General features: G+C 39.1%; 1 protein-coding gene across 5 annotated transcripts; it reads left to right on the top strand.

Moving 5' to 3' along the window:
* Positions 1-4,451: 4,451 nt before the first annotated feature.
* SEC22C (SEC22 homolog C, vesicle trafficking protein) lies at positions 4,452-26,607 on the top strand. 5 transcript variants are annotated; one of them, XM_062568739.1, is made up of 9 exons: positions 4,452-4,525; positions 9,694-9,791; positions 10,375-10,584; positions 12,812-12,975; positions 14,915-15,097; positions 19,051-19,169; positions 19,761-19,826; positions 22,959-23,171; positions 24,435-26,607. In XM_062568739.1, exons 3-8 carry the CDS (start codon positions 10,403-10,405, stop codon positions 23,157-23,159), a joined length of 915 nt encoding a protein of 304 aa, XP_062424723.1. In that variant the 5' UTR covers positions 4,452-4,525; positions 9,694-9,791; positions 10,375-10,402; the 3' UTR covers positions 23,160-23,171; positions 24,435-26,607. The 5 variants fall into 5 exon arrangements, with proteins under 5 accessions (XP_062424723.1, XP_062424721.1, XP_062424725.1 ...); XM_062568737.1 differs by lacking the exon at positions 24,435-26,607 and having other exon boundaries at positions 22,959-23,224; XM_062568741.1 differs by lacking the exons at positions 22,959-23,171; positions 24,435-26,607 and adding an exon at positions 22,451-22,730.
* Positions 26,608-27,291: the final 684 nt, after the last annotated feature.

The raw sequence follows: 27,291 nt of genomic DNA on the forward strand, positions 1-27,291 counted from the left end.
AGCCATAGAAATAATCTGTATGTAAATCATGGTAACGTGAGAAAAACACCTGAGAAACTGAGCGTAAATCTATGATGTGCATGAAAGTATGCTATCCTGTATATGCAAGAAACTCCGTGTGCATTTGCACACTTCAATACAAATGCAGAGAAAAAGAGGTAGTTCTTCATGTTATAGATAGTTGAACTGTAGAAATCCTTTCCAGAAATTGAGGATGCAAAAAGTTGAACTCTCCCTCCCCCCCCCCCCATGAAAAGGGAGCTTAGACAGGAATTTGGAGGAGAAACCTTGTGAGCATGACTAAGTAGATAAACCACATCAGATTCAGGAAACTCTGAGATGACAGTAGCTGGAGACTAGAAGAGTAGTTGGTGGAGGAAGCATCATTTATTCTTCCTTTCAGATCTGCTTATGGGCACTGTTGGAAGCAGTGCACTGGGCTAGTTGGGCATGTGGCCCAGGTCAGTATCCCCGTTCTTTTGTTTTTATAATATAATTATTTATTGGCATTAAACCATTAATATGAATATGACAACACTGAATAATAGTTTATTGACCCCTTTTGTCACACAATGTCCAAAACAAACCTTGTATTCTGTGAATGTTTTTATGAAGTAACATTACATTTTGTAAATACATGTGAGAAGATGCACTCAGTTCAGTGAGCGTAGCCAAATAAACCTTTCATGTGTTCATCAAATGCTCACGGAATTGAGGATTTAAATTACAAAATTATATTATGTTCCTCTACAATAACGTAGAGCAAAGAGAAGGCTTTAGCTCCTGTTACAATAATAAATAAGCTATTCTAGAAGTTAACAAGTCTTCTTTCCAAATCCCTAGAAAATGAAAAATTAAGACTTTGCTTCTTATGTTGCCCCATTCAGGGATGTTCTGGGAAGTAATGAAGTGAGCATTATAAAATGATTCAGCGAATGGCTTTTTTTCTGTCTTTATACTTGTCTGAATGTAGCACTCAGCCAGTGTCTTACACTGATAGGTCTGTGATGCAAAATGTTTAATGTTGTCTCTCATGACACTGGGAGAGTGTGGGAAAGAAATATGTGACAGTGCAGGAGTGAAATGTGGGAGCTACAGAAGAAACACCAGCTACAAACTAAAATCTCGAGGTACCTTGCCTTGTCAGGCATTATCAAAGAAGCTTCATGATCCAGTATCTCAGGAAAGACATAAAATCTACATGCAGAAAATGACTACTCTGATAAAACATACTTTCACTGAAGCTGTGACTGCTGGAATGTGTAAAATTTAGCATGTTTAGAAGGTTTTAATCTTACATATGCTTTGCCATATTGCAAAAAGTTCAGATTCACTATCTGCATACCTAACGTACACAACAGTGGTCTAGTTCCACTGTTCACACGCACTAGATATATCCACAAACCATAAGGAAGCGATTGTGAAGGGCATAAAGACGGTCATAGCCTTCTCCTTCACATCGCAGCGTAGCTTTCTTTTTAACCAGAACTATGTGCTGGCAGCTGGATAACTCACAACTATTTATCTTGGAATGAGCATTGTGGCCTTCTGTAAACAGGATTTGCGCCTAGTATTCTTGCTCACTCAGGAAGTATTGGTGAGGATGACACTTGACCTCTAACATGCTATTAAATCTATTTTGTTTTTATGTCACCATCATATGTCAACTTTTATTCATCCAAAAGGCTGTCAAGGGTTTTGAATGTCAGCGTGTTTTCTTTTATTTGACAGATTTTGAATTTAAACCTCTTAATGGAAGCTTCACTATTTGCCATACATTTTGAAAAGCACCCTATTCTTTCCTTGTAATAGCTAGGATCATCAAATCATAAGAAAATCCGGAAGGCAAGCAATCTAACTAAGCAGGCCTTTGTTTTGTGGCGGACAGAATTCAAACAGAAAGTCAAACAAAAAATCCGGCCTTTCCGAAGGCACTGAGGAGGAGCGGATTAGTACCCTGCCTCTTTCTCCCCACCATGCTTCAGTAACAAGAAGTAAACCTGCATTTATTGCCAAAGAGATGAAAGTGTGAAAACACATTCAGTGAAGTAACAAAGTTATTTTCACAGCAAGGCACTTCTCATGTTAGCTGGCACTTCTGTAGCTTTCTGGGGATTTAGCGACTACAGGATGATTTTGTATAACCAACTTGCCTGACCCTGAATGTGCCATAATCTAACGTATTCTAACTCCAGTCTCTATAACTTCTTGGAAGAAGGCTTCAAATACGTTCAATACCCCTGGTTTGTCACCCGTTATCAATGTGACCACATTCAATCTTTCATCAGCTCATTTTCAGTATTGGTAAACTGGCCTGAGTTGCTCTGACTTCAGGCTGCTCTTTGGCTTTTTGTTAACATCTTCAAGCTACTTCATGCACGAAGTGGAAAAAATGAATAGTCTGGGTGATGGTAAATAGTTTTCTGTCTGGTTTGTTTTTGCTAACCGCTACTATCACCACCTCTCAGCCAGCAGAAAGAAACAGCTCTTCAGCAACTTCCTGCATCATCAGTGTACTGGTTAACATAGAAAGATGCTTCAAACAGTCTAGTACTCAGTGGTGGTTGATTTTTTTGGTTTTGTTTTTTTCCCCAGATAATCAGTCTATGTTTTAACTCCACTCTTGTTTTTGATGTGAGGGTGTGTTGCTTCAAAATGGAAGCAAATATTCATTTCAAAATTCCTGGCAAAGATTCTTATACAGCATACAGAGCATCTCAGCTCATCTGGTTCAAGCCTGTCTGCACGTATCGTTGTTTGGAAGTTCAGCATCTTTGTTCTGTGCTTCATTGTTCTCGTTTTTTAAAGCAAGTGTTGCGGTGAAACAGAAAATTGGCTTTTTTTTTTCTTCCTTTCTCCTCAGCCCCTGTGGGTAAATGACTGCTGATGTAGATGGAAACATTTTTTCCTCACAATTATTTGGACTCAGCCTTCAGACTTCTTGCCCAAGATTCACTGCCTCCTGCAAACTGCAAACAATGTTGGGTGACTACTGGTAGATGGGTACGATGACAGGAAAGGTTTGAAGCATGAGGTGGTCCAATGTGGCACGACTGCAGGAGGAATGTTACACTTGCTGCTGGCCAGCCATGGCAGTGCATGGGTACTTTTAGGCTGTGGGTATTATTAGACTGGCTGAGTTCCACCTTCTCCCAGTGCCTCCTCCCAGAGAGTCAGTGACAGCTCTTTCATTTGCCTCTGGACCAGCTGTGCTTGGCATGCGTGTGGCTAACCTTCCCCGTCACTCCCTGCCGCTCCATCCTCCTGGGAATCTATGCTGCTTCTGAAATACTCAGGCAGGGGACTTCAGTGCGTTGTGACAATTTGGGTGCTCTGTTGTTGATGCAGGAGGTTGCTACGACATTTCTGAGGGAAATGCAGCTCTTGTGCAGTCTATGGGTTCATCATCTTCTCCAGACACCTTCTGCTTCGCTTGCAGACCTTCGTGCTCATGCAAAACACTGAGGAGCTCTGCCTACAAGAAGGGGCTTCGGTCCATGAAACTTGGGAATCGCTTTTGCGTTAAAACTCTCGCCCGGTGCAGTCGCTAAGAGGAACCCTGGAGCATGTCGACTGTTGTTCACTGGGGTGCTGCTGCGCTACCGTAACACGGGGAGGTCACAGCTGTACGTCAGATGAATACTCATAGGTCAATCCTCTCCTCCTTGTGAAGGAGAGGGTGGCAAGAGTGGGTTTGTCTCTAGGTCAAAACGGACATAACCAATCTTAATCTCTGTTGTCCGTTGCTAATCATCTAACACAACCGCTTCTCCTCTCTGCTTATCCCTCCTCTGCCAGCGATACTCCTGCTCAGTCTTCTGCCCGCAGGCCTATCGCGGACGCCGAAGGGCCGGAACGGTGAAAAGGGGGCCGGAAAGCTGGAGGTCAGAGGATGCTCCCAGGGCCGCCGGCGCCGCCGGCGCCGCCGCCGCCGATCGGAGACGGCGACGACGCGACCGCGCTCGGGGAACCACGGTCCGCGGGTCCAAAGCTCCGGCGTTCGATGGCTGAAGGGCTCGTTACGGCGGCTCCTCCGGGGCCGTCTCCGTTCGCCACGCGGCGCTCCCGCCTCGTCCTCTGCAGCGACTGGTAACTCCAAGGGATGAGAGGAAAAAAAAGAAAAAAAAAGAAAAAAACCCACACGTTTGTCACTCAGGACGCAGCGTGCTGCTCCTGCTGGAGTGAAGCACGGGAGCGACGCTAGAAAGCCTTGTTGGAGTCCAACCCCCGCCTACCAGCAGAGCCGGGTGGCACCGCGGCCCCACGGGGCACCGCGGCCCGGCCCGGCCCGGCCCGGCCCGGCCCGGCCCGGCCGCCCTGCAGCCCCGGCAGCGCCCAGCACCGCCCGGCCCCAGCCTCCGCCGTCCCGGCGTGCCCCGCGCTCGGGACACTCTAGCCGCCGCCGCCGCCGCCTCTGTGGGCGGAAGAGGGGTGTGTGGGGGTGTGTGTGGCGGGGGGTTGTGGTGCCGCCGGCGCCTCTGCGCGGCCGGGACAGGCCCGGGGACGCGGCCAGGGGCGGGGGCAGGTGAGAGGCCGGGCGGCGGGGGCCCGGGACTGTTTCTCCTTCTCTTCCTCCTCTGAGCCCTTCTTGAGACCCCTCTCAGCGGCGGCTGGGGGTGTCCGGGGTGCTCGAGGGGTGTGTGTCGGGGGCGGCGAGGGGCCCCGGGGGTATCTGGGGTGAGCAGGGTTGTTGGGGGGGGGTCGGGGCCCTGAGGGAGGGAATAAGGGGGATTTGGGGCGCTGAGCGTGTGGGCTGGGGCCAGCAGGGGTGCTCTGAGGGTTTGGGATCCTGCAGGAGGGAAGCAAGGTTTGGGGGCATCTCGGGGGCCCTGAGACTTTGAGGGGGGCTTTTTAGCATGAAGGAGATGGCTTTCAAGGTTTCTGGGATGACAAAAGTGTGTCAGGAGGGAGTGCTGGTTGGGGTTTTGACACTCCTAATGCAAAGGAAATGAGGGGGTGGAGGTTAGGGGTGTTGAATGTGGTGGTTAGTGTGGGGTGGATGAGGGAAAATGTTCAGGTGGCGAAGGTTTGGAGGTGAACTGGTGTTTTTTAAGGAGGCTTCAGGGTATCAGTGGGTGGGTGTTTGGGAGCACTTCAGGTGGCTGATGTTTCTGAGAGATTAAATTAGGCGAAGAGCCTGAGACTCTTAGAGGATGGGTAAGGTGTGGTGTGGGCTAGGAAGACTGTCTAGTGAGGCAGGAGATTTGATGGGGGAGCTGAATGTGGGGGTTTGAGTTTTGTGTGGCATGCGTCATTTGTAGTAATTGATAGGAGTGTATGCAGATAGGAGATTTGTGATAACAAAAATTTTTTGCTTGCTCCCCTTTGAGGATAAGTATAAAGCAGATATTCACATAGTTAAAAATGCAACTGCACAGACTGTTTCACATATTTCAGTCACTTGTGGCTGTGAGTTTACTCTGCATTCTTTACAGTAACAAAGTGTTTTTTGGCAATCTGTTCCTGGCTTGATGCTTGAAGGTGGTTGGGTTTGTGTCAGAGTTAGTAGATCATATCTATTCTGTTCTAATTTGTATGTAATTGTGTATCAAGAGCTTACAGGCTCTTCAAACCACAAGTCCTGATTTTGAAATTGAGATAGCATCATACTTTCAAACAATTTTTTATTCACTGCTGAATGTGAAGAGTAGTACTTCTTGCACTGTAGGTCTGTGATTTCACTCACTTGGTCAGCATTGGTGTGAGAGTAGTTGAGAAGCGGGGAAAGAATGGATACAGTTACCAAAATCTTAAGAGACTAGTAATTTATTTGCATTTCAGATTTAACTTTTTAGTTATGTGAGAAAAGGATAAAATTCACCTAGTGATCCAGCAGAAAAACAATAACCAGCTTCCTTCTCTTAAACTATCTCCTAATCCCTTTTCTCTTCCTGTTGGTTGAGACTAAAACCAGCACATTAGCTGCAGCTCTATTAAATGCTTTATGTTTTATTAAGAGAATCTGAATCCCTTTCATACCCTCATATCCCACTGCTGACTAGTCATGACTGAAGCTTATGCTACAGAGGAGAGCTGCATTAAATATAATAGTTACCATCATGTAACAAATTGTCAGGTGTCTCAAACTTTGAAACAGACTGCTTCAGGAGCCTTCTTGAGTGTGGTAATGTTTGCTTACGCTTTCTGATCTTTCACAGGGAGATCAGAACTTGACAAAGTAGTTGCGTATTGTTGGGTTTGCAACTGGCCTTTATGCCACCTCTGGGAGGAAAGGAAACACTCTGAACATGGAGATAAAACGAATGCTTGAGAGACTTGCTGGTAACAAAAGAGTCCCTGTTAGTATTATCCCATCCTTACAAAGAATGCTTCTATTTTTGATGATCAGATAAAATAATTGCTTAAATAAAGAGCAATATTTTAAAAATAATCCCTCCCACAACCACATTAGCATTTGCTTTCATAGCCTGTTGAATAGATACTTTTTTTAAATACAGAAAAAAAGGTAGGAGGTTGTAGAACATTTGGAAAAGCTTGATGCATGTGAATGGGCCTAATCTTCTTATATGGAGGAGCTTACATAACAGTGCAGTAAAGTGTAAGAAGTCTGATTAAGACTTCTTTAATAATCCTTAACTAGTCATTAGAGAGCCTTGGTGCTACTTGGAGAGTTAGGGATGGAGGAACTGTATTTCAGTAACTTAATTTAGATGCATACTATGGGAATACCTTGAAGTATCTTGTTTAAAGACGGGTAAATGTGTTCCATTTACGTTAATCTTTTGTTAAACAGTTTACTTGTGAAATGTTGTTAGATGCACAGGTGCTTCAAACAGTGTTTCTTCATGTACTTCAGTCAGAAATTATAATTCGTTCTTCTGAATCAATCCCTTAAAACATTTCTTGAGGTTTTGCCTACTCTGTGCTGGTAAAGTAGTGGTTCTGACAGGATTAGTTTTGAGTACTCGAAGATTTGATATGTGCTTAACTGAAAAACACAGTGACATAGTCAAAGTTCAAGACATGAGTGCAAAGGCCTGCCATGTAAAGTCAGCTGCAGATAATTCAGGTAAATAATCATATGCAAACAGAAAGAGGCCAGAGGAGAGAAGGACCAAGTTCAAATAATATCATAGAGTTACTTGGTTATGTGCAGATCTTGATCAGTCCATTAACTTATGATGGCATGTGTTCATTTACCAGTGACATGGCAAAATTGCCTTCCAAGTAATTAATTCCAAGTAATGTTTGAGAGAGGCATAAATAACTTCTTTTGCCGTGGGGGCAGAACATCTTCCAAAGTGTAAGTAACAGGAGGCCACAGTGAAAAGTGAAGAGAACTAAGCAAAGTGCAATGCCAAAGCAAGATGGGCTGGGGGAGTGTGGGAAAGCAAAAGGAAAGGCTTTAGGGGGAGTCTGAGGGAATGATGTGGCTGATGGCAAGACAGGAGTTACACAGAAGACAGATAGGTGTACCAGTTGTGTGAATTTACCCCTTTTCAGGCTTTACCCTCCCTAGTGGAGTGATGTTGGCACTTATCTCTTTCAACCAAGTCTGTGCTACACTTCAGATAAAACCCTGAATTAATGGAAAACTTGGTCTCTTTCTTACACCCTCTGACAGGAGCCTTAAAGATACTGTTCTTATATCTGAAAGCAACACGCACCTTTTCTGCTTTCTTGGGGAGTAGGGTGTTAATATGCAAACATGCCTTTAGACTGTAAATGGGGAACTCTCAAGAAGCAGAACCAGTGAGCAGTTTTCCAGTTTTGCACAGAGTTTGTGCTTACTTGTTCTCTGCTGTCTGTTAAAAGTCCCTGCATCAGCTTTTCTCTCTGTTTGAGATGTTAATGGAATCCTTGTTTAATACACAGTTGCTTACTTTCTCAAAGCTAAAAGAAATTTAAGATTTTAATGTCTCTCCCACTTGAACTTACGACTTGATTGTATAAACCTCATTTCCTTAGGCAACAAAGCTGAGAATTCACAGGCAGGCAGATTTTTAAAAAGTCAAGCCGTTTGGATGAATATGGAAATATATACTACTACGTTACAGGAGTTGTACTGTCCTTGGAAGGAGCGTTGGCTCATTTCTCCAGTGAAGACTGGTGGCTGATTTAGGAGTCTGACAGTGGCCACTACCAGATCTATCACAGGAGGATGCAGCATTCCTAAAATGGGCAGCTCTGTGAGAGCTACACTGATATTTATTGAAAGACTTAAGCCTTGAAGCATGAAGATATTTATGCCTTAGAAAGTTGTAAACCTTTTGGCAAACAGTTATTTAGCTGTAGGTAATGTTATCCGTAATGATGGCTATTTTTCCCCCTAAAATCTTGCAGCTGTTCATGTATTTAGTCCATGAAATTATTCAACTCACTCTGTTTTTAGCAAATATCTTGGGTTCTATTTATTGCCTTTCCATTTTATTGTTCATTTCCTGGCTTTTTCTGAAAGGTAAATGAGAGTGCTCAGTATATTGCCTCTGTAGTGCTTCTCAGCCTGGATACTTCTGAACTACACTTTATCAGCATTAGCAACCACTGACAAAAATGTGGTGCTCTGAGGAATTGAACTTAGAAGCTAACTGTATCAAAGTTAATACTTCTGAGCTGGCAACTTCTTTTTTATTTTCATTTCAAGTTTGAGCAGCTTTCTGCACTGTTTTCTTTCATTGATACTATCGCAGCATATTGAAGATTGATGTGATGCTTCAAGTTGATATGTAATTATTTTGATTATTGTTGAAATTAATTTTGATATGTACTGAAATGTAGTTTGTGAGCTTAGTTTAATTTTGCAGCTGAGCTGACTACTAGAGAAAATAAATGATTACAAGGACAGTGAAAGAAAGATTAAAATGGAGGTTAAAGAACACTAAGTGTTAGAGGCTCAAAATAACCCTTTCTGTAGTTTAAATTTGCTTTTTCAAAGGAAACAAGTTATGTGCAGTTATACTTTCTGTCATTTTTCCTGACAATTGTTAGGTTTTTGTTTGTTTGTTTGTTTTTAAATCTTGTTGACAGATTTCAGCCACCTTTGATAAAGGAGTAGTGGTCTAAAATATTAAATTCCTACAGGTTATGTGGAAATGATTCATATGGAGAAGAAATGAGACCCTCTTATTGCCCCTTGTAGTGAAAACTCACCCCTTATTAGGTATAGGAGAAGCTCTATAGGGAACTGACCTTATGACGGCTCTTTTACCTTCCGAAAACAGCAGGAACACTGATGATGAATAAGAAACCTTCAGCATTTGAACTAATAGTTTAAAAGAGTTTTACTTAAAGCAGCGATTAACTGTATCAAAGGTTTGGCTTTTCAGTGTCTTTTTTTTTTGTCTAATCCTTTATGTAGTTTGCCTGAAGCATTGTAAATGACTTTTTTGCTATGAGTTGTTTGTGATAATCCCTTGAAGTCTGCTGATTTAGAGCTCTAATTTTACAAGAAGCTAGAATAAGTTTCAAAACAGTGATGGAGCACATTAGACATATTTTGCAAAGAATTTTTTAGTAGGTAATCTGGGTGTCTTTGCATACATGTAGGAATTGACTTATTGGGTAAGAAGATGAGGGGTTTTAGTTCATCTTTTTTCTGAGGCAAAATACTTTCCAGGGTATGTCTACCCACTGAATGGGAAATATATTTATATATATTTGTATGTATCTGTATATATATGAAGTGAGTAAATTAATGAGATCTCTAAAATGCTCTATATGATTATCTTTCAGAGATGATGTGAGCTGATGCATTAGTCTTCTAACATGTTGTAATGAGTATCTGTGGTATGTCTGAAGGACAGATCTCCTCTGTGTTCTGAATGTACCAGGTAAATCCTGATGATAAGTTTTCCAGGAAGGTTAAGTGGTCTACTAAGGAGTAAGAAGTCAAGAGAGGACAACCTTAATTCTATATTTATTCTTCTTTCATTCTGTAAAAAGAGCCTGACAGACTATAGCCAAAAATTTATTTTTGTATTTCTGTGTTATACTAGAAAACCCGACCTATCAGCAACACTAAGGCCTCTGGAGGCCCAGTGGAACTGCAGCATCTCAATGGGAGTTAGCCAGTTTCCATAAATACCTTTAAGAATTTTCCTCAGCATTTCTGACACTTGAGGTAAAGCACAGGGAGAGAAAATACTGATTTCTTTTCAGATAGTTTTTCAGCCTGTCTTTTTTTTTTTTTTTTTTTTTTTTTTTTTGCCTGAGAGAGGCAAAAATGGATACAGTTCTGATCTTTAAAATACCTTGGTTGCCTTTCAGTAGTGATAGTGGTACGAGAGGTATTGTTTAGTAATAGTGGTGGATAAACAGTTACTTTGACATAGTACTAGTTTGCATATTGGCTTGTAAGTAATTGAGATCGCATCTGTTAATTTACCATTGACTTAATTTGATACTTATTTTCAGGTTGTCCTCATGAGTACTCCAGTGGAGAATGTCCATGATCATCTTTGCCTGTGTGGTGCGGGTGAGGGATGGGCTTCCCCTCTCAGCCTCCACAGATTTTCATTTCAACCAAGACTTTCTAGAATGCAGAAGGAGATTAAAGGCATTATCATCAGTTCTGGCACAGTATCCAAGTCGAGGCACAGCAAAAGGACGTGACCTTAGCATACAGTAAGTCCCTGTTTTTTCTCTTTGCTTACCTTGACTTTGAAAATGGTTGTCCTGGGGATTAGTTGAACTTTAGGGATTAGGTATCTTTTGTAATGCTTAACTCTGTTATGAAATCCCATCGTGCTTGTCTAGATTTTAAACTCCTAGCAGTATTTTGAAACCTTGAGTCTTAGCACCACAACCACACAGCTCCTACTCAGTTTAGAAAGCATATGTTAAGAATTGCTTATTTTAGTTGTCGCTATCTTTTGCAGCAAATTCAATCTGCTCAATGGGCTTTTTCATGTTAGCAGTTGGAGTGGCTTGGACTTCTACAAATAACTTTTCAAAAGGAATGTAGTGCTGAAGAATTACTTAAAGTAGTTTAGACTAAAATGGTACCCAAGCCGCCTCTCTTCAGTGACAGTCTAATCTTGCTGATGCCTCCTCTTGTTAGGTGTTTGTTTTTCCTGGCCTGAAAACACCTGTGCTCCTACAGTTCTGATTCTGGCTCACCTAGAAATCCATTCTATCTGGTTTCTGAATACCAACAAGGTTCAAGTCCCAAGAAGCTCAGTCTTAAGGAGGCCTGAAGCATACTGACTTCATGAAGAAGAGTTTAGTTTCTGTTTCTATGTATCGGAGAGAGATCTATGTACTGGAGAGGGATCTGCTAGTTTTTATTTTAAGAAATTAAGGTTTAATTCAGATAGGAGAATTTTCATTTACTATTCAGTTTAGTTTAACTCTTAAAAATGAGTTTTTGCTTGTGACTGCATTCCGGTTAGCAAAGAGAACTTATAGCAATCCTGAGATAAAACTGTAAGTAGTATCCTTCTTTTTAGGAGGAGTGCTGGAAGGAAGAAGATGTGTGAACTTATACCTGAGTGCATTGGAAAGAAAAAGATTAGCATTTTAATTTATTTTCCTTCAAAGTGAACTTGTGCCCTTTGATACTAATATCTCCCGCTGCTTTTAATTTTCCATAGTCCCTACAGAAGTATCTATGCATCTGACTGTGAAATGACAAGAGTACAAACAGATACCTGGCATAAAGGCTATAAATTTTTGACAACTTGGAGAAGATAGTGTTACACAGCTGTGGTGTTGTTTTGCAGCTGTGAGACAGGAACAGAAAGAATTTAAGGAACAAACCCAGAGTAACGAGGCTGTTGCGAGGCTAATCAGAACCATAACTCCCAAACACATAGTATGTATGAGTATGTACGTGAGTATGTAGCAGTGTGGTACAGACAGAAATACTTCACGTTTCTATATGACAGGGATGAAATAAATGGTAAAAGAGATGAAAAATGCAGAAAAGGAGCAATTGTTCAGCTTCAAAACTGAAGGTTTACGCTGAGCGTTACAAACAGATGGCTAACCTCTAAGGAAAGACTTGTCTTTGTCCAGAGATAATCAAAATTCATAATTACAGTGGGGATTGTTGAAGTTTAGCTATTTACGTTGTAAGTGTTGACATCTGAACTATGTGCCCTGACTCGCATTTTACTTAATGAAGTTTAGAGAGTGATTTTACTTACCCCAACCTAGACACCTGCATTTGGTCAGTTGAATCCCCCAGGGGGTTTCCTGTGGAAGGTTTTGGAGCATCTGTAAATGGTGACTTATTCATGAATATGGTTTCATGTTACAGGAACTCCATCCTGGAGTAGAATTTTTTTAATGCTCTCTCTGATACAAAATCATCTTAATTTGTAAAAAATGATTTAACATTAATGGCATTCAAATATCTTGGTTTGTGCAAGGTAACGAAAATCTTTTGTTGTTAATATGAAGCCTTATTCAGGGGGAGCAATGAATACAGTTGCAGGGTTTCTGTGAAAAAGATTCCATTCTTTTTTACTTTTGTTTGTAGAAAGTCACCATTTTTTCTCCATTTAGTCTTCTTTCCTGTGATATTTTCTGGCCATTTCTTTTCTCATTAGCATGATTTAAAGCTGATCTGGGAAAATAGTATCCACAATTTTTACTCATGTAATAATTTAGTAAAACCTGTGTTGTGATCTTTAATATGCTAAAGCCTGTTGAATGATTTAAGAGTAAGTGACAGATCTGCAGAGGCTGCAGAAGTATTACAGTGGTGCAAATACGATAAGTTTTTTTTCTAATCTGCTTTTTCTGTCAGAGCAGTCGCTACATTTGTTTTGACAGCACAGTTTAATTTTCATGTTCGGCATGACCCTTTTACTTTTTTATGTTGATAAATGATATATATTTCTTTCAGTTTTCTTTCCTCTGGGGATATTGCCTGCATGGCAATCTGTTCCAGCAATTACTCAACCATCATGGCGTTTTGCTTCCTGGAAGAGCTTCAGTGGGAATTTGCGGCTTCCTATGATACAACAAGCATCAATGTAGCTTCCAGACCATATGCTTTTCTTGAATTTGGTTCGTAGCTTTGTTCTTTAATAGTAAGAATACTTTCTGTTACTTTTATGATCTTAAATAATGTTACTTGGCTAAAGCCTGATCATAAAAAGGAATTTGTCTGTATGCCTGTCCGTGTCTGTGTAGGAGGAGGGGGAGCTTTTGTAACTGCATTAAACTATTAAATTATTGTTCTTGCAGTTCCTGAGAGCCCCCGTAATAGATGAGCAAAATGTCGTTTTGATTAACAAACAAGCACAGAAGAATAAGGCAATCCATGTCTCAAACACTATATAATTTAATTAAAAAAAATCTGACAGTTGGATACAGATGGGTACAGGAAAAAAGGGAGACAAAGTAGATTTTTTGTGGACAATTCTGGCATGACTTAGACTCATATACTACTTCATAATCATGCCTACTGTTTCTTTTTTTATCTGATATAAATGCCTTTCTTGCTAAGTAGCAGCTGCTCTACTGAACATCACACCTTTGAAAAACACCTTTTATTTGCAGTAAGAAACTCTGTTCTGGGAAAGGATAAGATATGGCAGTGGGTTATCACGCTTCTATCCAGATTTCAGGAACAGAGTTAAGCTGCTAAGTAAAAGACTGAGAAATCCCAAGAAAAGTATGTTATACGGTGATCTTGAATTTTAAGTGAATTACCTGCAGAATCACATTTTAGGTGTGATGTAACTTTATGCTGAAATCCAAATTACTCCTTTTGCAACTTGACTGGGAATTTCTAGCCTCTTTTAGTCTTACTATGTTCCTTCCTAAGAAAGGAAAATGCAAAACATTGCTTTTTTATTTTTAATGTCATCATGTGTTCTGTTACTGGGCCTGCCACATGTTGCTGCATGTTGTTCCTGTGTTTGTCTGGATGTGATTTTTATTTGTTTGTCTGGATCTGAGGTGCACTTATGTATAAGATCTTGGCCTTCTGCCTGAGAGTCGCAGATTATTACAGTAGACTAATTTATGGTAAAATACAGGATTTTTCAGTGATGAATGCTTATGACACTGTGTATGGCATGACATCAAGCCCTCCTGTGTGCTCTCTGAATTTGTGCTCTAAGCTATTACATATGTTTGGTATTCAGTAGTAGCTGTGGTCAACCTGTGCAAGTCTTTTAGCATGACAATATCTTAACGATGGGAATTTTATTCACAGGATGTCTTTACAAAATTGATGTTTCTGCATTTTATTTGCCTAAGTATTTAGCATAATGACCTTGAATTTGCTCGTGTTCTTGCACAATAAAACAGGAAACAGCAGTATCCATGGTGAGGTACTAGAAGTCCGGAGAAGTGGATAATTCTTTCTCGGACAGATTCACAACTTGGTCTCAGTTCCGTGGTAACTCATGTCAAACCATTAGCCAAATTTGTGGAAAGGAATTTGTCTATGAATTGTGCTTAAAAAATTAAGTATGAAAGACATAGCAGCATAATCTATATATAAATCTATGGCATGCGGGTTGGTGGAATCACTGCCTCTGGCAGTAAGGGTTGTTATATGACTCAAATAAGAATTGAATTAAATTAGCTCTACACTGGAAAAAAAAACCTTAACCCTTGACATTATTAAAACGTGATATGGCATTGCATCTTTCAGGCTTCATGGTAGTTCATGGGCTAAGTTCAGAATGTTTGTCATGATAATACTTGCAATATGAAAGCCTGCTTTCAGTCCACTGGCAGGCAAGATGTTGAGATGAGTTACTTAAAGCATCCAGAAGGGATGTGGTGCAATACAAAACACCTGGGAAAGGTACTTTTGTTCCCTAATTACCGTTGAAATTTTATATCTGAATGAAATGAGAAAAGAAACGAAGAAAGAAATAATAACAAAAAACCCAAAGAACGTCAGGATTTAACTCATCAGTTACTTGAAGCACTCAACTTCTGTGCAGCTAATTCTTGATTTTTTTTTTTAAAAAAAATAATATTTCAGATAACGTTATTCAGAAAATCAAGTGTCATTTTAACCATGCAAGTGGCTCTCATATGAAGTCCAAATGGGAGAAGATTCAGGAGGAGCTGAAGTTCCAGCCCCCAGTGCAGCTAAAACTGGAGGATACAGAGCTGATGAATGGGATGGCTAATGGTGGGCATGCAGAAGTTCATGTGGAGGTTGGTAAGTTACTACTATGCAAAGGTGACAGTACAGACTTCCTGAACATCTAATTTGTGAAGGACAGAAAAGCAGTAATATGGTTTCTTTTGACCTGAGAAATCAGAGTTATCTGTATATAACCTTGAAGAAAAGACTGCCTTTGTGTCATAGTGAAGAGCAAGTTGATTCTTATGTCAAATAAAATTTAACAAACTCCACTAATTCATTGTGTTTACTGTAAACTAAGATACAAGGTATGTACAGTCTCAGTGAGTTACTTTATCCATGAGGAAGAAAATGATTACAAAAATATGTTTGAGCTGAGAGTACTGTCATTTTCAGACTGTCTTGAGTTCACCTCCAATCTGCACTTTCTCCTTTTACCTCATTCATTCAAATTTAATGTATTAGAGTAAAACTCTGAAAGATGATATGCGTATCTGCATAAAAATATGTAGAGACTTGACAGGGGAGCTTTCTATAACAAATACTGACATTTTATCTACTTTTAAAAGTTCTATCCTTTCTTTTATTATTATAAAATTGCCATAGTCAATGTCCTGTTTACTTCATTTACAAAATAAAATGCTTTTAATCCTATTAGCAGGGCAATTTAAATGCAGCTGGGATACCATGAGCTTGTATTTCCTTTTTTATTTTTTTCCTTGGTGGCTTACAAAACACTAATAAAATTATGTTCCAGTTGCTCAGTTTTATTGTTTCTGATGGGTGAGCTGGAATATAATTTGACATAGGTATTTTAGATTAAAATCTGCAGGGACAGTGGCTAGGGGAAGGAAAAGATAGAAATGACAACATCTTAATGATGAGTCAGATTTGTGAGTCTTCCTCAGAATCGTTCTTGAAGATTAAATGTTTATAGTGTGGCAGGGCTTAGAAATTCTTTGCATGTCACACTAGTGTGATGATTGAAGTGCCAAACGTTTGCGAGCTACTCTGTGCTCAGTGCTGAGAAATACGTTTTCAGTTCCCCCATATTCTTAATTGCTTTCTGTTATTTTCCATCTGGCTTTGTCTCTGGCTGTCCTCCGTGGTCTAACCCAAATACTTGTACAGACTGTTCTTTATTTTAAAAATCATGTTGATGATCATCTGTTTCCCTCAGGTGGAATTAGCTTTCCTGGCTTGTCTCTTTCCTCTCATCATTAACTAGCAGCTGAATTCCACTTTGCTGCTCTAAGTTTAGCCATGTAAACAGTGTTTGTTTCCTTATTACTGTGCTATACCGGAGACTTGGTTATACAGTGAAGTGTTCTGGTTACAGGAGAGCAGAATGTAATTGGTTTTGCATTCTGTAGAGAAGATGAATTCTGGCTTGATCAAAACAACAGGCTCCTAGCGTGGTTGTGGTTGATTCCTGTTTTCCTTCTAGTTGTATGATCTCATTCACTGGCTCCTTTTTCTTGTAGTGTGAAAGGAATCTGAAAAGTCAGGGAGTTTTTGCTCTTTTTAGAATATATAGGAATACAAGCCCCCCCCCCTTTTTTTTTTTTGCATTCTTTCCTCCTTTTATTCCTTCCTTTCTTAACTAAATCCAAGCCCAGTTCTTTCTGAAAGATATTGAAACTTTGTGTCCTTGGTCAATATAGCATGAAAAGGAAAGTGCAGTCATTTATATAAGAAATGTGAAGTGTAAGTAGCTTTGTGTGAACAGGGAGACTGTTCATGTCAGAATTGGCTCTATGAAATGAAAGAAAAACTTGTACTATTAGTCTAATAAGCTTGCCACTAAATTATGCAGCAGTGTACTCCCCTTGATGAATGCTCTTAGTCTTTCGTAGGCACACAGGGAGTACTTCTCAGGGTCATTTTTAAAGTATTTTAAAAAGATATAATAATCTCTTCTCACCCCTTTTTCTTCTTTTGTGTGCTTGTATTTTATTTTAAAGTGTTCAAGTCTGATTTCACTTTCTGCTGCTGGTACTCTCTCTCTCTGGAGCCTTGAGTTTGTGGCTCTGCCAAGCTCCTCTCTCTCTTCAGTGCACAGCACTTGGCAGAGGCATTAATATTAGTCTCCGGTTAAATGGCCAAAGGGCTATGCTCAGAAAATCTTTTGCAGGTGAAAGTTTGTTTCCTCATTGTTTGAGGGTGTTTTTGTGGAATTGCTCTATACTTGTTTAAACCTGCAGATGTATTTTTCCAGGGTGCTAGGTAAACTACAGTCCCAAAAATATCTTCTGCATAGTTTTTTACGCTCTCAAGAGCATGACACTTCTACCTGAAAAGTCATACTGGTTTGAATCCCAATTGCCATTTAATTGTGCCAGTGCAAAATTACTCTCTACTAGAATAGCTTGTTTCCTTATTTGCTGTAGCAGGCTATTTTAATATATACTTCTTTTTATAAAAATGTAATCAAATTTACACAAGAGGTTGTCATAATTTTGCTCTAGCATTATCCATTATCACTTGAACATGTGCAATTTCAGTTTGTGGGTTAAACCTCAGAAGGACATAGCAAAAATAAAGCTCCACAGAAAACAATTTAAAGATCAGTTTTCACAGGCTATGAACCCTGAGCAACTAAATATTGTAATTTCCTCTGCCTCTGTGATGGTAAGTCTTTGTGTTTGCTGGGCAAAAATTGTAACTTGTAAATAATTTTCCATGCTGTGGTCTTCAATGTGCAGAAACAATATATAGAGACTTGCAATTTCCTCACTAGATACTGGAAAGTGTTGATGAGCATAGTTTGCCCGATCCTGTATAATAAATGACACTTGTGCTTGATAGTTCCTCTTTGTTTAAAAGAGAAGCTGGCTGCCTCTGAAGTAAATCTTAGCAACTTAGGAGGAAAGAGGAAGAAACAGTAGTCATTATGAGGGTATTTCCACGAGAGAGAAATATGTAGTTGTGGCAACAATATTTAATTAATCAATAAATAATTGTAGACTGGATACTCTGATCATATAAGAACAAGCATACTTGTCCAGCTTCTGTTCAGTGACCTACTGGGGCTTTGAATTTCACTGCGTGGCCAAAAAGCAAAGTTGCCTTTAGATGCCTAGGATACTTACATCTTTTATTTACATGGAAATGTTTAACAATAATATAGAGTAATGCTGCATAATGTGAAATGTTGCAAATGAGATTAATATATTTCCTGTTGCAGCAGCCTTAGAGACGAAAGCAGGGAGATGTGGATGCGTGTCAGACCAATAAATTACACAGACGTTTATAAAGGATAATTTAAATCTCTATATTAATTTGGGACCAGACCTTTTTTACATCCACATATCAAGAAAATCTCTGCTGCAGGAGAAGACAGAAGCGTTTTTCTGTTTTAGACCGTGCAGTACAGCAATATTTAAGCTGTTAGGGTGTTTTGCTTGTCACTGAAATGAAGCCAGAGAGGAGCATGGTTTGTGTAGAGTAGTTAGCAGCTGGCTTGGTCTGGACAAGAGCCAGAAGATCCTGAGAGTTAGAGAGACTCCTTGAGGGCTCCTGCACTTCATTCTCTTCTGTGTTTTATGAATATTAACCCTTCTTACTGCTATAGTGGTAGTGTTCTACTTGCGGTGATCCAGGGGCAGAGTATGGGGACATATACGTAACTACCAGTTGCGAAAGAGAAGAGGTGCTCTCTTGCTCTTTGGGTGTCAGGAATCAGAGCTCTTTCCCAGACCTTTCAGAGCTTGAAGCCTCTAGCTTGTCTACTGACCCGTGAAACGTGTTCAGTATGAAAATCTGCTGTAAGTAAATAGCAGAAAAAATGTCCATATGCAGCCTAAAGTAAGACATTAATGCCAAATAGCTCTGAACTGAACAGGGTCATGCAGCAATAAGGGTGTTCCTGTTCATAACTGATCTCCTTTGGAGCAAGGCGTGAAAGGTATGGAAAATGTATAAAACCTGTTTAAGCTGATTTGAGTTGCTTTATGTTAAAGGATTCAAGTTAACAGTGCTAACTTTCACTAGTCTTTTTTTTTTCTTTTCTTTTCTTTGCTTCTAAGTGCCCACTTACAGAATGCAGCGTGTGACTCCCCTGGGCATTCTCTCTCTCGTTCTGAACATCATGTGTGGAGCTTTGAATCTCATTCGAGGCGTTCACCTAGCGGAGTATTCATTTCAGGTAACTTGGAGTTGAAACCAGTAAAAGAGATGAAAGAAAAGAGTTGTTTGGTTAACCAGATTATGGGTAACTATGTTACTTCATAGTTGGCTAGGCTGCACATCTTTGCACAAGAATTACTTTGTTTTTCAAGAGAACTTACAATTGTGACTGCTCACCTGCTGGATCCTGTGTTGTGCTGTGTGGGAGTACATTGCGTTTTGTTCTTCTGTGGTGTGATTGAAATTTGGAAGAATATTTTAGTCTTACCAGATTTTTTTTTTTTTTGACTCTGGTACTTTGTTCTAGATGTTCTTTTATTATTATTATTATTTTTAACAAAAGTAAAACTGTAAACAACTTTAAACTGTGAAAATAATGTCCTGATTTTATGGTGGCATGGTTTTGTCTAGCAAAAGTTTTTATGCAAGCTTGTTGGTGGTACCTTGTTCAGTGATACTGATTTTGCCGCTGTGCAGCACTGTTAGTCAATCATCATAAGCCAGAATGAGAGGTGCTTTACAAAATATATTGTTGTAAAATATCAAGCAACACTTAACAAAACTGTAGCTGATGCAGTTTCTTGTTTGTCACTCCTTTGTATCCAAACAGCAAGACCATGAGGGACTTGGAAATGTGATAGCTTTTTTTCTACCTTTTCTAGCCTGTGTTTTTCAGGTATGTTAACTTTAAATAATTTAAATAATATACTTTTCAATTTCTAATATTATATTATTCTGTTTTTGATATTATTTTGATGTTACAGATTTTTCATATTGTTCCTACAGTGCTCTGACAGATATGTTTGATTACTGAAATAAGAAATCAACTAATCTTATTAAACTCGTTCACACTAATATATAATTTGCATATTAAAAATACATTATTTTACCACTTGCCCCTACCTTGCATTTTGTGAGTCAGAAATTCTTGATGGATTTGGTCTCCATACACAACTTGTCTAGGCAAGATATTATTCCTATTACCTATTAGCTTACAAAACTTAAGATATTGCTGAATGTAATGTAGAGACACACATTTGGGTTCTAAGATGGTTTACCCCAATATCCAGACTATGTCCTTTCAGTGCCTTTCTTATTATTTACATGTCTGTCAATGTTCTTGGTATTATTTTACATTAAATGTTCTTTGAGGAAGAAGTGAAGTGAGTGCACTCCCAAGAATGCTTCACGAATGCAAATGGTCTTTTGTTCAAGATAGTGAAAGAAGCAGCTCTCATGCCTAGCATTCCTTAGAGCTTTTGCTTTCTGAGTTATGATTGCTTTTCTGATTGACATTCACCATGAATTCATGGGTGAATGGTCAGGTCTAAACAAATTGGGGTACACGTAAACACAAAACAGATTATGAGAAGTATTACATTGCACTTGATAGAGTTGAAGTATTTACTGGCTTGGATTTTGAGTTATGGAAAATGGACTGAAAACTGACAACATATTGTGTTATAATGTGTTATATTTTATGGCTATGAGAGTTATTTTAAAATAATATCACTTTTAACTAAAACTTTTTAGAATAAGTGTTATTGATAGATAGCCTTAACAGGAGCCATCTTCGCTAGCTAGTACCTTCATTAGCATAGAGACATTCAAAATACTATATGCTGTAAAAACTTTGCAGGTTGCTACCAGCTCAGGCTCTCTTGAGTAGTGAGCTACTTTGGGCATCATGTTAAATTTCCATGAGAAAAAGCCACAAAATTTTTATGTGTAAGCCTAATACTGTGTACAACATAATTTTCAATTAAGCAAAGGAACGCTTTAGTTTTCAGCATTGTGCAAAGGTGATTTCACAGAGGTATTAGGGAAGTGGCACAAGTATAGTAAGGGCACAATTTAACTCTTGGGAGTTGTAGTAGCAAGCTTTTAACAGTGCTTCCTTACTGTAATGTGCCAAATGGAGTTGAGTGCAATAAATGTTAGTCCAAAAGTGATGGGTTTCCCGGAGCAGATACATTTTCTTTGTAACAGTGACAGTCCTAGTGATGGGCTTTTGTAGCATAATCGTCTGAAAGACTAAGCGAATACAGAATGGCATCATTATTCAAAATTACTTCTAAATCTAAAACAAATGCAGTTCCTGACTTCTTTAGGGGTGATTCTTTTTTTTAGTGGATGATTTTCTCTGACCTCTTTTTGTAGTGGTGTGAATGAGAAAAATATTATTTGCTATGAGAGCAGATATTTTCTGAAATATTTCTTAAGTGCCTAAAACAGAGGTCCATAACCTTTGGCTTGAGGGCAGTGTATTGCTTGCAAAATCTTCTATATTTAGTCTATGGTCACAACTACTCTGATCTGGCTACTAGTTGACAAAGAGGAAATAATACGATGCCTGCAGTGTTTTAGTAGCTTAGTACTGTTGCCTCTGAAAGTTTGGGGAGCTCTGTTTGAAGATTTTTATTTATCTAGGTTATTTAAAACTTGCAGAGAGGCTGTTGATTGCGTCACGTGGTTTATAGCTTAGCTTGACAAACTCGATTGGACAGTGGCATTTTATTTTGATTTCTCTCCTTCCCTTATCCCCTCCCCTTTGTTGGAAGTGGTGGTGGAAAGTGATCCTAACTCTGCATGTACCCTGTACCTCATCCTCTGTTTTGTGTTGCCTTCTAGTTGCCAGACCATAGAGGTTTGTGTTAGCCAATGCTTTGAGGTTTAAATAAATAAATAACCCAAACCCTCAGATTTCAAAGCTGAACAGTAATGATTCTCATGCTTTCAGATAAAGAAGTTCTAAGCTCATATTGTTTTGTCAATACCTTTTGCTCACCAACTGCTATTTGTATGTGCTATGGACAATTTAGTGTCTTTCAGCCTTCTTACACTTCCGATCACGGCAGAACTTTAAAACAGAGGTAGTAATTTGGGCCTAAAAACTTGATGAAAACCACTCTTCACAAAGAGTAGCTCTGCCCTGCTTTTTCCAGTTAGTGCCTGAAACTAGAGAAGCTTTTACTTTTTAAAAATGTGTTCTCTCTTATCCTTTTGATCTGTGGCAGTCATCCTCACAAAATTTTTGTGCATAAATTGTGCTCTAATGTGAAGTGCTTCCCACATTATGATCCCTGCTTGTGTCATCAGCACAGTTGGAAACTGTGACCTTAAGTGATAAAGCATGAGCTGTTACTGCCTGAGTTAAAAAAGCAACTCCTCTGCCAGCACTTTAGCACTTTTTTTATGCTTGTTTTCTGCCGTGATGGTTGGTGTCCTTCACACATGCTCAGCAAATGCAGTCCACCTGTTCTTGAATTTAAAAACAAAAACCTAAAAATTCTTTCTGAGATGCTTGTTAACAGAAAAGATGGTCCTTCTACCAAGTCAAGCCTAGAGAATGAAGTCCTTTACCTGTCTCAAGAATAAATACAGCAGAAGCATAAAATTGTTTGCCGTTTCCCTGCTGGGCCTTTGCCCTGTGAAAAGCATGTGTGGGTTTTGAAAGCTGGCTCAGCGTTCAGACTCATTTTAACGCAGCCTGAGGCAGCCAGGGAGGACACCGGTTGTGCTGAGAGGCTGCTTTTGGTATGTATGCTTACCCAGTAGGATCTGGATTGAGGCCACCCATCTGCTCTTCTTGGAGGACCTAAAACAGAGCAGTTGGAAGGAAGCTTTGAGCTTCGTAGTGATGACTGCAGTAGTAGGCACATCCAAGTAGTGTGGATGTGCCAGCAGTTGCAATCTATAACGTATCTATGAAATATCTATCTATCTATCTCATAGATATGTTATAGATATAAATATTTGTACACACACGCACTGTTTAATGCTAACTCTATCTCTGGTGCTTTTGTAGTGTTACTTGTACCTCTTCTACAGCTCTGGAAGGAAGACAAAGACATTTGTACTCTTTTTCTCTGTTTGCGTGTGCAACATTTACTTGTACGGATTACGGAACCTCTGGCAAATAGCCTTTCATGTAGGAGTGGCATCTCTTTCTTCGTATCAGATACTGACAAGGCAGCTGATGGAGAAACAGCCTGACTGCGGCGTATGAAAGAGACCTCGGGTTTGCTACTCTCTCTTTTTACAGTTTTTTTTTTTTTTTTTTTTTTTTCTTTTACTAAACTGGCCAAAAATAGCTTGGAAGTTTTTTAAAGATTTGTGACAACGGTTATTGTGAATAGGATGTTTTAAAGCAATTTGAAATAAACTAGGACCCTGTAGTAATATCAAACGTACATTGAGGACTCTAGCTGTATTCAGCACGGCACATGGTAACTGCACGGTACGTTTTGTCAGGTGTTGTTAACGGATTGAGAAATTTATGGCAATTTCTCATTGCCATAAATAGGCTCTTACTTCTCAGCTAATATCATCCAGTCAGTATTTTGCCAGTTGTCTTGCTGGCTTTGTAACAGTCTGGCATGTCAGTGTATTGCCCTGCCAATTCTTATGAAAAATACTGAACTGTGTAGCAAAGCAAAGAGAAAGTGACAGGTAAAATTTTTGCCTGTGGAATTTGCTAAGCATTAAGACCCTTGGTAACTGAAAGTGAAGGAGGAGTTTGCCATAATCAGATTAGCCCGTTATCTGTGTGGTTAGCAGAGGCTCATGGATAACCTTTCTGGGTTTTGAAGGAAACGAAAAGGCTGTGGCTCCTTTAAAAACCATAAAAGCTCTAAATGTCTTCTGGCAAAACAGCACATCTTTGTAGTTAGGTATATATTCATTGGTTAGCTGTAAATACACTTGGAGCAGCATAAAACAAACCAAGTGAATGTAAGTGATCTTTCAGCTCAAGTGGCCTTTATTTCCTTGGTTAAGGTCACTCTTACTGTAAGGGCAGTTCTATGTTTGCTTGGTCTGTACCGATAATAAATCTTCCAAGCCTACTTATGACAGCCACTGACTCCTTCACCTTAAAATAAAATAAAAGGTACAGTTGGTGAGTAGAAAGCCATATTCAGTAATGGAGAGCAAGAGCAGATTCTCTTTATTACATACAAAACCTTTAGCTAATGGTGTTGAAGTTCTTACGCTAAGATGAATTATGAGCGTGCACTTTTGAATATAGTACTTAGGAGCTGAATTTCTTAACCTCTGCTGCACTGGGTTCTCTTGTATTTAATGTATTGAAATGCGTATGGGCATTTTAGAATGTGTATGAATAGGTTATGTTTAAAGAATATACAGCACTTTGATGCAGCTGTCTTTGAGGGATTATGAAGCCTGAAACTGAAAAGTAGTAGGGAACTGTAGGTGTATTATTGTGGAAATATGATGCTGATTTTTTTTTCTTTTTTTTTTCTTTTTTAAATTTTTTCCATAGGAAACTGTTTTCTGGTGACTCTGTCTGCTCTACAAAATGTCTCATGCCAAAGATTTATTTTCCTTTCACATAGTCTCTACCTCTAGTGGTTGCAAAGAGATTAACATGATGCAGAATTGTCTTCCTGCATTTGCAGAAATGCTTAACAAAATCACTTCTTTGCATCTTGGTGAGTTGTTTCTGAAACCATATAATGCAAACATTTATGAGTAGTACTAGACTGCTAGACCAGAAACCTCTGGTACTGTATCTCATAAGGCTACAAACTCTTCAGCTGAAAGCAATTCTGTGATACAGCTGCCTGCAACAAAGGTGTAGATCTGCAGCCCATTACAATCTGAAAATAGTTTCTAGGACGTCAGGAGACTTGGTGCCAGAACTTTTTCCAGCAGTAAAATGTGGATATTTCTCTTCCATCCCATGCTAGCCCATTTCCTGTAACAATAACGTAAAGAGACCCTTTAAACTGTGAGGAATAGTCTAATAGAAGTGATGGAAGAATATTTATAGCCAGCCAGTTTACCAAACAGCTAGAACTGTGTGCCATCAGAGGAATACTTTTCTGTTGGAAGGAGATAGATTAAAATTATTTGTTGTAGACTGTAGCAGAAAACAGGTTAAGTGGAGAAGTGGAGCCAACACTAAACCACTGTCCTTGAGACGCACAGATATGGGACGTTTAATATTGACAAGCTTTAAATTGCCATAGTGCTCAGTTCCTGTTCTACTTGATGAGGTACTTTTTCTATGTGATTGGAGACTTCAGGGGCCTACGCCATGAGATTAGATTACCAGTAAAAAGAAAAAAATCTTAAAGAAAGACACTCCCCAGCATCTCATACTGGAAGCTGATGCCTTGGTAAGGATACTGGATCTGGTGACTGTGGTTTTGGTTAGCTGGGGAGCCTAAACTAGGTGTCATTCCACTGCAGTATGAAGAGGAATCTAATCCCGCAGGGAAAGGATGAAGCGTTTTGTCCTACAAATGGATAAAATTTTGTGAAAGGAACCTTAGTGACCTGTTCCAGCTCCCAATTCCTACCAGAGTCCAGAACAGTGTTACTGATTCTCCATTGAGTTGACTAAAGCTAGTCTGCTGTAGCTTAAGGCGAGCAACATTAACAACTGGCGCTTGAGGCCAGTGAACCGTTACCTTCTTTCTGTTCCTCATGCTCGTACTGAGTTGATTGGAAGAAATTATAATGTTCCTAGTGCTTGCCCTGGCATTTGACTGTTTGCTTTGTTGTAAAACAAATATATCCCTGTGCCAGATAATGTTAGCAACAGTTCTGCAATAAGAAAAATGGTGGTAGAACAAGGTGTTTAGAGAGCTTTTGTAATTAACATATTTAGAATTGGTAAAGATTAAATTCAGCTTTTGTTTAATACTTTCCTTTTCCTTCAACTGTTTTGTTAAAACCAAGCAAAATCTGTTGGTACAATTCTGCCTTCCATAATGTAATTTCTTTTTTCTTTGTGGATTACTTAGTAGAAAGGATTCAGTTACATCCTCTAAATGAACAAGGCTGTGATTTGCTGATAGTCTTAATCCCTTTGCAACCTTTTTCTGTCATATGTGTAAACCATATTAAGGAATCTACATTGAATAGTATGTACGCACTTTGTAGGTTTAGATTGTGATTGAGGGACTAGGCAGAGGAAGCACTATCTGATATATATGTATTTTTTTTATCAGTATTTAGAATGGCTTCTACACCTGTATGGTATTTATACAATTAAAGCTTTTCTTATGCTGAAACAGCAAGAAGAATAGAATAATTTACATTGATCTTAGTGCTTTGAGATTTAATAAAAAGAACGACTTGCAGTTTGAATACATGAAATCTGACTCATAATTCCTTCTTTTTTTTTTTTTTGACTTTAAACTATTTAATGTAGTTTGACTGGTGTCTCCTTAATTCTGTCAGATTTCAAGATATTTCCTTTGGAAATTCTATTCTTCAGGCAGCAGTACAGCACAAGAAAACTGGCAAAGAATAAACTCCCTTAATTTAAAGAGTTGAAGTGCTAAGTCACTTTATGAAAATGACCGTCTTCTGTCTTAGATTTTTTTGGTTTTGTTTTTTTTTTCTGCTTCCAAAGACCTGTTAAGTTTATGGAAGGTTTATCTTTTAAACTATTTTTGCACTGTATTAATAACTGAACCTGTGTAAATGTGTATAAAATCATTTTGCATGTGTATGTATATATGTACATATCTAATAAATGGCTTTTTGGTAATTGTTGTCTCTGTTCATAGTTTTGGAAGTAATTAAGCATTTTAGAAACAAGGTATTTCAGCCTTTTCATTTTCATGTGCATCTTTAATATTTTATGTGCCAGTGTCCAAAATACTTTAAAAATAAGCTCAATTGTTCTCTTTAACAAATAGCTTTAAAATTGGAGTAACTTCAGATGTTGTCATAACGTGCTAGATTGTATGCAGTCTCTTACAGGGAGATGTATCTGTGCGTACTCTCTATGGCCTTCGCTGAGATGCTAAGATGCTACACTCTAATGAGCCTGAGTTCACGTTACTGCTTTTTATTTGTGGGGATTTAGGTAGGATTTATGTACAGCCACCTACACAGTAAAGAGCAACTATTACCTCTGTTGAACTGCATATATATGAACTTGCTTGTCTAAGCCATTGAGCAACAGATTGCAGTAGGCTAGGATACAGTCCCTTCGTAGTTTTAACATTCTTGCTGTTTGCTTTCAGAGAGCATAATATAGAGGCTTTTCCTGGAAAATTTACATTTTGAAATGTCATAGTGTTTGAAGTAAGATGTAATCCAGTCCTGTAGGTCCTTTTACAGTTATTTAGCAGTAAGTAATGGAGATTTTGCATACTGCT

This window comes from Rhea pennata, chromosome 2 (genome assembly GCF_028389875.1).
Source record: "Rhea pennata isolate bPtePen1 chromosome 2, bPtePen1.pri, whole genome shotgun sequence".
Classification (NCBI taxonomy): Eukaryota; Metazoa; Chordata; class Aves; order Rheiformes; family Rheidae; genus Rhea; species Rhea pennata.

What these genes read in the sequence shown, in the direction of transcription:
- SEC22C (XM_062568739.1), top strand. Translation starts at nt 10,403, where the DNA reads ATGTCCATGATCATCTTTGCCTGTGTGGTGCGGGTGAGGGATGGGCTT. An exon ending in GGACGTGACCTTAGCATACA is followed by an intron (nt 10,585 to 12,811) that starts GTAAGTCCCTGT and finishes TATTTCTTTCAG; the next exon opens with TTTTCTTTCCTCTGGGGATA. An exon ending in TTCTAGCCTGTGTTTTTCAG is followed by an intron (nt 19,827 to 22,958) that starts GTATGTTAACTT and finishes GTGCTTTTGTAG; the next exon opens with TGTTACTTGTACCTCTTCTA.